At 40.8% G+C, this 14570-nt stretch overlaps 1 protein-coding gene across 1 annotated transcript in view; it reads left to right on the forward strand.

Moving 5' to 3' along the window:
- BMP5 (bone morphogenetic protein 5) overlaps positions 1-14570 on the forward strand; it is an 808157-nt gene that overhangs the window by 611363 nt on the left and 182224 nt on the right. Inside the window, exon 4 of the mRNA XM_069235783.1 lies at positions 11818-12015. Coding sequence (XP_069091884.1) covers positions 11818-12015 — 198 coding nt within the window. The remainder of the gene's footprint in view (positions 1-11817; positions 12016-14570) is intronic.

The raw sequence follows: 14570 nt of genomic DNA on the forward strand, positions 1-14570 counted from the left end.
CATTTTCTTACCCACAATGCCCTGAAAACCTCCAACTTTGCTGGAAATCACACATTTTTCCCACATTTTGTCATGGAACCTACCGGAATCTGGAGGAATCCACAAAATTCCTACCACCCTGATTTGTCTCATCTATACCGATAGAAATTCTGCCACACTTGTCAGTCTAAAAAAGTTTTTTTCCAAACTGCCCTTTTGGAACCGCTTTGGTTCCCCCTCAATTTTGACATGTTTTTGGCTCTTCCCTGTCACAGGCACTTGACCCACCTACACAAGTGAGGTATCATTTTTACCGGAAGACCAAGGGGAACATTGGGTGGTAGGAACTTTGTCCCGGTGCGGTGATCCCACACAGAAATGGTGAAAAAATGTGATTTTTTAGCCAAATTTGAGGTTTGCTAAGGATTCTGGATAAGAAAACACTGGAGTATCCACGCAAGTCACACCTCCCTGGACTCCCTCGGGTGTCTAGTTTTCAGAAATGTCTGGGTTTGGTAGGTTTCCCTGTATGGCTTCTGAGCCCAGGACCAAAAACACAGGTGCCCCCAGCAAAAACATGTAGTTTTGAATTTGATAATTTTGATGTGTTCAGATAGAGTTTTGGGGCATTTCCTTTCGCGGAACTAGGCCTACCCACACAAGTGAGCTACCATTCTTATCGGGAGTCTTGGGGGAACGCTGGGTGGAAATTTCTGGCTCCTCTAAGATTCCAGAACTTTCTGTCACCGAAATGTGAGGAAAAAGTGTTTTTTTGGCCAAACTTTGAGGTTTGCAAAGGATTCTGGGTAACAGAACCTGGTGAGAGGCCCACAAGTCACTCCATCTTGGATTCCCCTTGGTGTCTAGTTTTCAAAAACGTGCAGGTTTGGTATGTTTCCCTTGGTGCCGGCTGAGCTAGAGGCCAAAATCCACAGCTACGCATTATTAAAAAAACAGCTCTGTTTTCTTTGGGAAAATGTGATGTGTCCACGTTGTGTTTTGGGGCATTTCCAGTCACGGGCGCTAGCCCTACCCACACAAGTGGGGAATGCTTGGTGGAAGGAAATGTATGTCTCCTCTCAGATTCCAGAACTTTCTGTCACTGAAATGTGAGGGAAAAGTGTTTTCTGTGCCAAATTTTGAGGTTTGCAAAGGTGTCTGAGTAACAGGACCTGGTGAGAGCCCCACAAGTCACCCCTAGGTGTCTAGTTTTAAAAAATGCACACGTTTGGTAGGTTTCCCTAGGCGCCGGCTGAGCTAGAGGCCAAAATCTACAGCTAGGCACTTTGCAAAAAACACATCAGATTTCAATATAAAAATGTGATGTGTCCATGTTGTGTTTCCTGTCGCAGGCATTAGGCCTACACTCCCATTTGTATCGGGAGACTTGGGGGAACACAGAATAGCAGAACAAGTTTTATTGCCCCTTGTCTTTCTCTACATTTTTTCCTTCCAATTGTAAGACAGTGTGTAAAGAAGACATCTATTTGAGAAATGCCCTGTAATTCACATGCTAGTATGGATACCCCGGAATTCAGAGACATGCAAATAACCACTGCTTCTCAACACCTTATCTTGTGCCCATTTTGGAAATACAAAGGTGTTCTTGATACCTATTTTTCACTCTTTATATTTCAGGAAATGAATTGCTGTATTCCTGGTATAGAATGAAAACCCATTGCAAGGTGCAGCTCATTTATTGGCTCTGGGTACGTAGGGATCTTGATGAACCTACAAGCCCTATATTTCCCCGCAACCAGAAGAGTCCAACAGACATAACGGTATATTGCTTTAAAAAATCTGACATTGGAGGAAAAAGTTACAGAGTAAAACGTAGAGAAAAATGGCTGGTTTTTTCACCTCAATTTCAATATGTTTTTATTTCAGCTCTTATTTTCTGTAGGAAACCCTTGTAGGATCTACACAAATGACCCCTTGCTGAATTCAGAATGTTGTCTACTTTTCAGAAATGTTTAGCTGTCTGGGATCCAGCATTGGTTTCACACCCATTTCTGTCACTAACTAGAAGGAGACTTAAAGCGCAAAAAATAGTAAAAATGGGGTATGTCCCAGTAAAATGCCAAAATTGTGTTGAAAAGTGTGGTTTTCTGATTCAAATCTGCCTGTTCCTGAAAGCTGGGAAGATGGTGATTGTAGCACCAAAAGCCCTTTGTTGATGCCATTTTTAGGGAAAAAACACAAGCCTTCTTCTGCAGCCCTTTTTTCCACTTTTTTAAAAAAAAAGCAAATTCTAGCTGTATTTTGGCTAATTTCTTGGTCTCCTTCAGGGGAAACCACGAAGTCTGAGTACCTCTAGAATCCCTAGGATGTTGGAAAAAAAGGACGCAAATTTGGCGTGGTTAGCTTATGTGGACAAAAAGTTATGAAGGCCTAAGCGCGATCTGCCCCAAATAGCCAAAAAAAGACCTGGCACCTGAGGGGGAAAAGGCCTGGCAGCGAAGGGGTTAAAGACTCATTGCAGAAGTTGGGTTGTTCTAGGTACTTTGAGCAGCTGGAACACATTAAAAAGAAAGATGTTGCAAAACAGCAAGTTTGGAACAGTGCCAAAGCTCTGAGGGAGGAGAAGGAGCTGCAAAAAATGATGGTTCAGTCATGTGTTATTTTGAAAATGGTCACTGGAATGGAGCCTTATCACGTGGTAGTGAGATTTCCCCATCATCGTTTTGTATTAATAAGGTTTAGATTAAATCTTTTGCCAAGGCTTTTAGTTGATTCACAGCTAGCCAATAAAGATGTTACTCAGCCCCTATGTTCCGGTGACGATTTCTCAAATCAGGATACAATACACTAGACTTCCTGTTTTTAGTGACCACCATACTGCACTGAGACAGCGCAATATATTACCCCTGCTGCGAGGGGAAAGTTTTTTACAGGCTTAGCCTGCTTTAATTTACCTACAAATGTCCATTATAAATCTGTCTTGAGGGCTAGGAAACAACAGCTTAAGGAGCGGGCCTGGGAGGATCTGGAACGAGCATTGTTATATAAGAAGCCAGGCCTGTTCTGGAAGGTGGTCAACAGGGGCTCTTTTGAGACAGAAACCACTGAGGGTTTGGGCTGTAATATCACCCCTGACACTTGGGTGGACCACTTTTGTGGGATCTTTCCGGGGGGCATTATAGGAGACCAAAAGGGCAATTGGCATGGTCACTCCCCTGATTTAGCCATTAGCTTTAGCCTTGAGGAGGTACAAGAGGCGCTGCAATGCAGCGCTAGCCACAAAGCCTCGGGCCCTGATACTGTCCCTATGGATATGTACAAATATTGCCCACAGCTCTGGGCTCCTATCTTACTCAATGTCCTCAGTGCAGCAGTTAGTGTGGGAATCCCAGCTACTTGGAGGTCGGCTTGTATAGTACCTGTCTATAAAAAGGGTAATCGTAATGACCCGAAGTCGTACCGTCCGATTTCACTACTTGATTCTTCAGCAAAACATTTGGGTTGGATTATCGTAAGACGTATTGAGGACTGGATGTCTGAAAGCACAATTTTGAGTAGGGTTCAGTACGGCTTTAAGGAAGGGTTGGGCACTTTAGAGCAGTGCCTGAACCTGCTTATGTAGATTGGCAAAAAATACACAACCTAAGAGGGGTACCCTGTATCTCGCTTTTAGGGATTTAAGTTGTGCCTTTGATAAGATTAATCATAGTAACCTCTGGGACAGGCTAACCCGGTTGGGCATGAATTCGCACATTGTGGAGCTGCTTCGTTATCTCCACTCAGGAACCAATGCAAATGGCCAGCATGGGGAAAGCTCGGAATTATTTGAATTAAACAGGGGCGTGTGACAGGTGTGTGTTTTGGCCCCTATCCTTTTTTTGTTATATACAAATGGGCTGTATGATTTTTTAGCTGAAAGATGTAAGGACGCTCCTAAAATCAATGGCAAAAGTATCCCAGTATTGATCTACGCGGACGATGCAGTTTTCATGACCTGTACCATGAATGGACTACGTGAGGCAGTTAGAGGCTATGAAATATTTATGTCAGCCCTAGACTTAGAGATATATTGCAGCAAATCACATTTTATGGTTTTTGGTAAGCCATTGAGTAGGGTGGGTGCGCTACAAATAAAGGAGCTGGTAATTGAAAAAGTACATGATTTCCTTTATCTAGGAGTGAACTTTGTTGATAAGTGCTCCTGGAAACCAAGTATCTTTAAGAGAGGGAGGCTTTTTAACTCCACTGTTGGCGCTACATTTGAGTTTGCTGCCAGGGTGGGCAATAAACCTATTAAGCCCCTGCTTGAGGTCTATAGGCGTAAATACCTGCCAGTTCTGATGTATGGGGCCCCACTTTGGGGCTATACGAATAATAGGGCCCCTGCGATTGAAGAAAATCGCTTTTGTAGAAGGTTACTAGGGGTGGGCCAAAATATTCCTGGGTTTGCTTGCATGTTGAGCTGGATTTGGATTTTATAGATGATAGCTCCCCTTTTATTGTGGATTTCTATCTGGACTAATGAATTTGCGTCCCTCAACAGGGAAATCCTGCAAGATTGTCTTTCATGCGATCACACAAAGGAAATTCCCTGGCTGGTTTATGTAAGAAAGGTAGCCAGTGTATTGGGGCGTGCAGATATTTTTGATGCACCAGAGGGTTTAACTAGCTCGGACAAACAGTGGGTGAAGGAGAACGTCCTTAAAAGTTTAGGGGCCGAGAGGAAGAAGGTCGAGTTAAGGAAAAAATCAGTGAGGGAATTTATTATGATAAAGATGGGAGTGGGCCCTGAGACCTACCTCCTAGAGGTTAAAAATGTAGTTTTGTGCTAGATAATTACACTGGAATCTATGTTTTTAACTTAGTGTGAATTGGATACATTTTTATCTGTTGGTGATGTATATTTTAATTGTAGTATTTTATTAAGTCATGTTAATCCTCTTTTTATGATAATTGGGATTTGTTCTTTGTATATCTTTAATTAATGGATTTGTTTTAATCTGAAATAAAGAGTATTTGGTTTGATTGGAACACAATATTAAAAAAATAACTTCAAAGAGGGGTGAATCAGGCCATCTGGAGTAAATTTTATGTGGGATGCTTATATTGGCTAATTCTAGGCATCCCAAAAACTATACATCACACTGCCATCAGCAAAGGCTTAGTTAGAAACAGTAACAGGAAGATGCTCTTTTGAAACAGAATGGGGATACCAGTGGGAGCCTCCAGTCTCATGGTAGATTTAACTGTGACCTCCCAAACACCTATCCACAATGTAATGTGTCACTAACAATTAGATTACTATAACCCAAAGACAAAATAAAAAATCCACTGTGAACATAAACGATGAACGGGAAATATAGTTGAGTGGCACAGGTGCACAGTGTTTGGTGAACTTTTTCCTTGCACTGTCAAAGAAGAAAATGTAATAATTGAACCTCAGATTACATAACTAAACAAATAAGTCTCAGGGTCCCTCGGTTCACTGACTTTCCTTAATCTTAACAACAATGACATAAGGACTTGTGTCAGAGATGACATTGATAATGGCATACATGCTTGAAGGATAGACTGGCTTACATTGTTACTGTTGGACCTGACATTCTTGCTGTGGTTATTCCCAAACCTTTTGCCTTCAATTCTCCTGTTTTTGCTGACTTTAGGACTCTGCATACTTTACCACTTCTACCCAGATCAAAAGTGCTTGTACTCTCTCCTTAATACATGGTAGCATTGGCTATCGCCCTTGGCACATTTAGTTTACTTGTAAATCCCAGTAAAGTGATCCTACATGTACCCAGGGACTGTAAATTAAATGTTGCTAGAGGGCCTGCAGCACTCATGCCACCCATTTAGGTAGCCATTTAAACATGCCTGCCCCTGTAGTCTGTGAATGCTGTTGAAACTGTCATTTTGACCTGGCAAAATAAATCTTTTGTCAGGCCTAAACCTTCCTTATTAATGCATATGTCACCCCTGGGTTAGGCTCTAAACAGCCCATAGGGCAGGGTGCAGTGTTTTTAATAAGTGGGGCATACACTTTTAACTTTAACATGTCGTGGTAGTGAAAAAATCTCAAATTCATTTTTCAATTCTGCAGGGATTACCTCTACCACAGAATAAGATTGGGTTCCCTTATTACATTTAATAAGTGACAACATCTAATTGGTAAGAGGTAGTTTGGTTTCAAAAGATTTGTCATTTAAAACTCTATTTAATGGTAAAGTTGGATTTTAAATTATAGTTCTGAAAATGCCACTTTCAGAATATTGGCATTTTCTTGTTCCAACCACTTTTGTGCCTGCCGCCTGGATCATGAGTCACAGGACCAGGTATAACTGGCAGTTGGTCTTTGTGATTTACTCCCAGACAGTGAGACAAAGGAGTAAGAAGTGTTAGCAGGATGTTCCATCTCGGGTGAGTTATCACTACCACACTTGCACATCACAAAGACTTTGCTCAGCTCCCACGAAAAGGATTTCACACTAGTCTTTTGTGTCCCCAGATAAGCTGTGGCCATGGCATGGAGGCCAGAAATTCTAGACACCTCTGTAGAGGAAGAATTCTAGAAGCTTCTCCCACTTCAGAGCTGGCAGCAAGTATAAATATTGGACCCCTGGACCCAACTCTTCACCACACATCTGGACCTGTAGCAGACTAGGAAGGACTGCTCTACTGCTCTGCTGCAAGAAGGAATGCTACTCTGCTACCCTGCTACTCTGCTGTCCTGTTGCCCTGAATGGAAAGGACAGGGCCTGTTTTTTTAACCCAGGACCATAAACTTGACTCCAAGGGCTAGTTTGCTGGCCTCCTTATTAGAGCCTCGCGGACAGAAAATGCTTCAAACTCCTTGAACTCTGTACTTGTACAATGCCTGTTGTGAATCCTGTCCCCCCGTGTGGTGCCGCCCCAGTTCTGGAATTGATGCAGCGCAAATCATCTTCTCCCAGCTCTGCATCGGAACCATTGCTGCACAACATATCCTCAGTGCAGGACCTTGCAACTCCTCAGAACCTCCTCTGCATGACCCATCCTCCACATCAGCCTGTGTAATGTTTTGCAACCAGGAATTAAGATACTTTGTTCAGCAGGAGTAACTTGGTCCCTGCAACCAGCCCATGCTCCATCGCAGTTGGCCTGAATTTGTGACTTTGTCCCACTTTGGTGAAACCAGATAACTACAGTTGGGTTTTTTTGCTTTTAAGCACTGTTTTTTTCTTAAACCTTAAAAATTGCATAACTTTGGGTCACTGATTGGATGTTTGGCATTTTGTTGTCAAATAATTTATTAAAACGTTACTCTATTTTTCCCTAAATTAGTGTGAGACTGTTCTTGTGTTGGGTTTTCACTTTAGTATTGCTTGAAGTGCTGCATAAATATATTGCCTCTATGTTCACCCTGACTGCTCTGTGCCAAGGTACCAGAGAGGTAAGCATAGTTTAATTCAAGTGTTGTTTGTGTTTCACTCTGACAGGAATTGTGGTTGCTGTTTAAGTAAGATTTAAGTAAGGTTTCATCCCCTCAATCAGTAAACCAATTTTCTACAGTTACACTTTGTTTTTCAAGCAACTGTATTTCAAACTACTGACTTTGGTCTGGAGGTACATAGAGCCCAAAATATGCCATTCAAGTTCACTCAAGAAGTCAGGAAACCCTGAGCCATCCAAAAGCACATTTTCAAATATTTCACTAGAATAATTAGAACCACAAGCGTGCTGTGTATACAAGAGGGAATGCACTAGTCCTGATATTAGTCTGAAGTCAACTAAAGTACAGTGCCATTAGAATAGTATAATCCTGTGTAGACAATTGGGTGACAATATATCCTATAAGGTAAAGATCCTATATATATCACGTAAATTAAAGATCCTAGCTGGTGATGGTATATATTTCTGTATTTACTTGAGAGAGCAGGTATACCTTTGTATCAACTTATCAAAACAGTTAATCATCCTCTCAGTCATATCAGGTACACTTTATATTGTTTCTTACATGTTACTTAGACAGAGGTTTTAATGTTTTACTTCTTCCCATTGCTGAAGTCCAAATGGCTGTAGTTAAAATGCTTTGGTTGTTCACTGGCTTTAAGACTTACCGTCAGCATTAGCTTTAATACAGCAAGAGAAAAATAGTTTAATGATGGTATCTCACTCTAGACACTTCAAAACAAACAGGAATGCAAGGAATTATCTTACCTCACTGAAAGTAATTGGATACTCCCGCCCACTTCCTGTTTTCAGCTTTCTACAGTTGGTTGTTGCCCAGATGAGCAGCATGTGTGGCCGGAAGGATGTGTCTACAAGGAGCATGGAGAAACTGACAGTACAGTGACAATGCTGGTGAGTAGGAGAGTCTGAAGAAGGCCTACAGACTGTGCCTGCCTCCCACTTGTGGTCCCTCCCCAGGACACAAAGCAGGGCAGATGCTGTTGATTCATGGATGATCTGCACTGCACATCCTCTAGGAGACCCCATTGCTAGTTCAAATATGTATCAGTATCTGGGTCATGAGCATGTAGGCTTTCTGCTATACTACCAGGAAATGCTCAGAGATTTTAGATGTGACCAGAGTGTTTAGTGTCACTAGGTACCAGAGGAAGACATCACATGGCATGCTGGAGATGCCCCTGAGCCACAGCACTCAAGCTTCAGCATCTTATCCTGCTCTGTCAATGCCAACTACATAAATGAATGGAGTGAATGCTGATGATGGCAGCATCTAGAATTAGCAGGAAAAATGTGGACTCAGCAAAGAAACTCCTCATAGCAGTTAAAACTAGCATTGGTGTAAGGCTGGGATAGAAAGAGGAGCATAGCTGCCATGTTATGCCATGTAATGCAGTCAGATTTAGTCACTGTTGATGAGGAGATGAACTGATGGTAAAACAACTTGCATCCATACCCTGTCTTCTATGCCATGCCAGGGTCCAGCCTCTGTTTTACTTTCTTTGATGTGGCATCATCATAATATTGTCTTGTTCATAAAACAATTATCAGCTATGTACTCCTATCATTCAAATCTTATGACAGTTAAAGCTCATTTGTAGTGTCTCGTTTGCGTCCAATAATGATCCAGAATAGGATTTGCAAGGGCATGTGTGCTCTCCTTGGTGCAGAACATTGCTGGTAGACTTATTGAAAGTGGATTGTTAATTTTTCTTGGTTACCCGAGGGACCATATGTGATGGTAATGGGTTTGTTGGTACCACATGTTGGTGGTTTTCTATAACAATTACTGCACTATAGACTTTATCTGGCCCTAGAATTGTTCAGCACTGTTAGCATTAGTACCAGTTCACCTTGCAGGAGCCCAGCTCATGTGGTCACAAAAATGTTTTATCAGTCCTGTAGTGGAAATGATGTTAGTGAGTATGTGATTGTGAATGATGAGAAAAAAAGCTTGCAAGAGCTCCAGCATGAAACATTACAATCCATATAGTGATTCCTCCACCTGCCCGACTCTGCCACTTACTGTCCACAGCCTCGTGAAGGTCACTGCACAATAGTTGAAAGAACCAACTGAAGACCCACCACAAGATCCATTGCTACTTTTTAGTATTCTCTCATGCACTACCTGTTCCATTCCTGGCTTTCCTGGTTTCTATTCCATTTGCTACAAGTACATCATATGTAACCAACTGATTCTATTATCCTCATTTCTAATGCTCCTGTGGATTCCTTGGTTGTTCCCACCTTCCAACTCCCACAACTCTTGCATAAAATATAATATTTCCAGTTTGACCAGTAGAGATTCACTCAAACCTATTTGAAAGTTGTACATGCGCCTAATTTCTGACATTTGACTCCTGACTAAAACTTTGTACTTAATCTACACTTGCTGAACTTCAATTTGCATTTATATCTGCAGAGATCTGAATACTGTGTCACTTGCAATCTGAAAAGCGACTGATGGTTTTTAAAAGTTCTACTACTCACTTATGGCATCCTTATATGCCCTCTACTTTTTTATTCACGGTACAATAAGATAACTGGGTTGTTTCTGATGGCTTCTTCATGAGGGACCTTGTTCAAATGTGTTGCACATTGTTTTCATGTCCTTTGTACATTTCCAATGTAATTCTCATAGTGGTATATTGCATCATTATGGTGCTATTTTATTGCGAACGCCGAAATGTGCTGAATTCAAATAAAGTTACTTATTGATAAGCTATTCCATTTTAGGTTTAAAGTTATAAAAATGGATAAAAACCACAGAGATGGAAACAACCCTTATTAGTATGAACATATCAGCACTGATAAACACCTGCACAGCCACATACAAAAATGGCATCCAAATAAAGGGAAATAAAATAATGGGTCATTTTATTTCTTTCTCAAAGGACCAACACAGTTAGCAGTAAGAAAGGCTAGTCTAATTTTGTTTTGCTTGGTTTTTCTGTTTAGGAATGTCACTCAAATATTGTTAATTCTTCATTTTCTTTCCTCCGGATTTGTGTGCTTCAAATAAAGTTGTAGGGTTTAGAAGCATATTTTAGATCTGATCTAATTATTTTATACAGTATAGAAAATCTAAGAATATTACATTAATATTAGATCTTTTGACAGTGTTAAAATAGTTCACTTATTGTTGAAATGGCTGTCTCATTCAACTTTTAGCCAATATTTACTACCACATTTCCCCACAGACACAGAATGGGTAAAACCCATTGATACATCATCTCCTTTTCGAACAAGTCAGTATTTATAGTGGGTCCCCTGCCAAATGCCCCAGGTTTCAAAGATTCAGTGCAAGGAGTAATGACAGATACCTGTGAATAGAGTGCTGTCAACATGCAAATTGGATAGTGGTGAAAAACATGAAACAAGACCTTCCACACACCAACAAAATTCATTGCTTTAAGGTGTCCCATTGTTTTGTGTGATTCCCTCAGCTAATACTGGCTTTTTACTCAATTGCACTTTAATGCTGGTGTTTTTAACCCCATTGTTACAACGTTAAGAGTAAAATTTCAAGTCCGAGAATGCAATTTGGTATATGTTGAAAGGGCAGGACTGACCTAAAATGTAACATATGTCACACGGACACTTGCCAGCTATGAATGTTCACACAACAGCATCAGCTTAATGTATTTAGACAGAGAGTGCAGAAAAGCGATGACTATCATGCTTTAAACCATCAGGTTTCAGGAGCCTTAGAATGCTGGGCTGCAAATGATTCTGGTCTACTTCAAAATGTTCACAATATGCCACAATGTACTATGCTGATGGAAGAGCTGATCACCCCTCTAATGTCATAATAGTCAGTAAGAAGTCAGTAAATGATCCCCACCTTTTTGCCAGGAATTATTTATTAAAACATTTGAATATACCACTCTTATTTTTTTCATCCATTAATAGTCTTGTAAACTGGGCAGTGTCTTGATAGAGAGTGAGAGGTAGTGAGATGTGAGAGAAGATAATGATATGTCAGTGCAGCTAAGAGTGTAATACACACATCTCCTATGCGTAAAGTAGTCTAACATAAGTTCATTCAACATGCTATCAATGGGAAGATAGTACATACCCTACATTGCATCTATTTTAAATTACATATGTGCTTTAAAGAATCACTGCACAACACACTGGTACTGTCTATTTTGGGGGTTAGGCAGTTTAATAAATACTCATAAGCAGTGATTTCGAAGGACTTGGGACATACTGAGAAAACATCCCTGAAATCCAGAAAAAATAAACACTGAAAACAGGGCAGTCTAGATATTGAATATTACAACCCTCAAGTACTAACACATGATTTCACAACCTGCATTTGTGCATGTTGTCTTGTGCATGTGACGTTAAGACATGCATGAGACTTGCATGAATATGTAATGACAGGATAGACGTTTAAATAAATGTGTTGTAAATTGTCTGTTTTAGGCCGAAGTATCAATGTAAAATCAGCCGGCTTGATTGGAAGACATGGTCCACAGTCAAAGCAACCATTCATGGTTGCCTTCTTCAGAGCAAGTGAGGTGCTGCTGCGCTCTGTCAGGGCAGCCAACACCAAAAGGAAAAACCATAACCGCAACAAAACTACCAATCAACAACAATCATCAAAGACGCCAAGTATCGGAGGTAAGACACATGTATAGGTTCAGTCCATTTATATGTGTGTACATTTGAAGTGAGATATGGTTTATCATCATTAAAATGGGTGGTATGCACTCAGTTCTTAATTTGTTAAAGAATAAGTACTGGGCTCAAAAGGCTTAAAGTTCTGCTTAGAATCCCATGGCCTGTGCTACTGAATGTCAGGGCTGCTGAACACCAAGGATTCATAGTCTTGATTCCACCTTGTGCTTTTTTTCATCCATCGCCACATGCTCCCTGCTCCTTTCTCTCCATCTTACAGCTTCTTCTTCATCCCTGGTTTATCCCCATGTCTCCTTCTCCTTTCTTCCTTTCATGTTTTTCTCTATCTTGCTCTGGGTCAAGATTTGACTTTGAAAAATAAGTACTGATCCCTTAAAATTTGTGAGGTATTCCACACCTGCAAACACCAGTTTAAAATCAGAACTGTATGCACTACTGGAAGGTAGATAGTGCTGTCACTAGGAAGTTCAAGTATCACAATATCTAAACCAGGTATACTCAAAGTATGGCCTGGGGGCAATTGTGGCTCTCCTGACTTTTAATTGCTTCCCTGTGGTGAACAGCAACCCTAGGTTGCTGTTTACTTGACTGAGCGATAACATTCAGAAAACTGTTAAACAGGCAAACATTTACAAGTTAACTAAAGTAAAGGAAACAAAGAAAAGAAGATGCCTCCACTACTTACCTTAGGAACACATCAAAAGTAAAGACATTGTGCAACTAAAATGTAAAAATATGATGACCTCTTTTCAAAAATCCCCATGTCTCTTCCTCCTTTCTTCCTTTAATGTTTTTCTCAGTCTTGCCATGGGTCAAAATTTGATTTTAAAATGTGTGACGTATTCCCCACCTGCAAACCCCAGTTCAAAATCAGAACTGTATGTACTACTGGAAGGTAGATGGTGCTGTCATTGTGCAACTAAAATTTTAAAATATGACCTCTTTTCAAAATTCAAAAACTGTATTTCAATAACATATAGAAGTGTTTCACCTTAGTACATTAGATTGGATCACTATTTCGAGAGGTATTCATTAAAATGATAGTTTTCCAGCATGAACTTAGAAACATTTATCCCTCCTGGTCTGATATGTGATTATAAAGAAAAAGAGGAAATGTGAAAAAAGAAATTGTGTAGGGTCAGCTGGGAAGCAGGGATGGATCCCAGTCTTTCATGTTTCACATTTCCCAATTCAACCAATATAGGGATATCTCTTTCCTATCTCACAATTTACTTCAAACGTCAGTGCTTTATCCTTCATTTTTGGCTCGTGAGATTAGACTGTGGGTGCCCGACAGAAGCCATGGTAAGAGTTGGTTTGTTTTTGGGCTTGAGGATCTAAGAGTACTTTGAGATGAGCTTGTGTCAAAGCCTGGCACCTTGCTCAAGCTTGGCTCAAGCTTTCTGTTGCTCACCCACCTCTATCTCATAATGGCAGTTAAGGGGAAAGGTATAAGAAGGATATGATTTGATCCTCATAATAACTCCACGACTTACTGTCTACACCATATATGTGGTTCACTTCCCCTACACCACCCCAATGCTCACTCTGCTGGTATCAGTGTGGCATGTGGACATACCACAGACCATACTTTTTGGCCCCTGCAAAAATGTTTACAAGTACTGGCTAAGAACACCACATATCATCACCGGAGGTTGGCTATTCTGAGCGTGCCTTATCTGTATGAATGAGCTCTGTGCAAATACCCACTGTATACTTTCACTTCCCATATCAAAAAAAGGTTTAGAAACATGTTCCTTGTGATGTTTTGTAGAAGTCACAAGAAAATCCCAGGGAAATGTGAACTCACAGTCAGTTCTAAGGGACAGGATTCACAGCAATAATTTCTCAAAAGCACATGTTGCACTCATGGTGATTTACTAAGCAGATCTGTGTAAGCGTGTACATATTCTTAGCACACTTTTCTTGCAGTTTTTTTATGTTGCCCACCTGGCCCCAGGGCATCAGTGTGCTTTACAACTGAACTATACTATGTTGCATATTTCGTTTTGGTGGCAGGAGAACACACAGGGAGGTTAAGTGAATTGCTCAGAATAGCATGATGTTGAGCTGCGGCCAAACTGGCTCTTCATGTTCCAAAGTAAGCAGGTCTTGCCACTATGTCATATCTCCTCCTAAATGTATCTGCCACATCAAAGATTTGTGCTGAAGATTATGTCAAGACATGTATTGATGCATATCCTATATTCACATATAAATGCACTGAGAACATTGCTTGTTGAACCTCCTGTTCACTTATGGAGGTTCTGTCCTAGTGCAAAGCTTCTGCAGGCAGAAAGCACAAAGCAGTCAGGATACACAGTTGTCCCTTGGTACACTTATACCCCCTACTCCATGGCTAGAGTAATGCATGAGGAGTGAAGGCCAGAAATACATTTCAACTCCTATATTAGAGGTGGGAATGTAATTTCATGCATTGTCGTGAACCTCCTCTTTATGCACCCTAAATATAAATGTGCTTCTGTAGGTGACATGTGTGTGCATGAAAGAGAACTTGCTGACATCAACAAACCTAG

Source organism: Pleurodeles waltl, chromosome 5 (assembly GCF_031143425.1).
Source record: "Pleurodeles waltl isolate 20211129_DDA chromosome 5, aPleWal1.hap1.20221129, whole genome shotgun sequence".
In the NCBI taxonomy this organism is placed as follows: Eukaryota; Metazoa; Chordata; class Amphibia; order Caudata; family Salamandridae; genus Pleurodeles; species Pleurodeles waltl.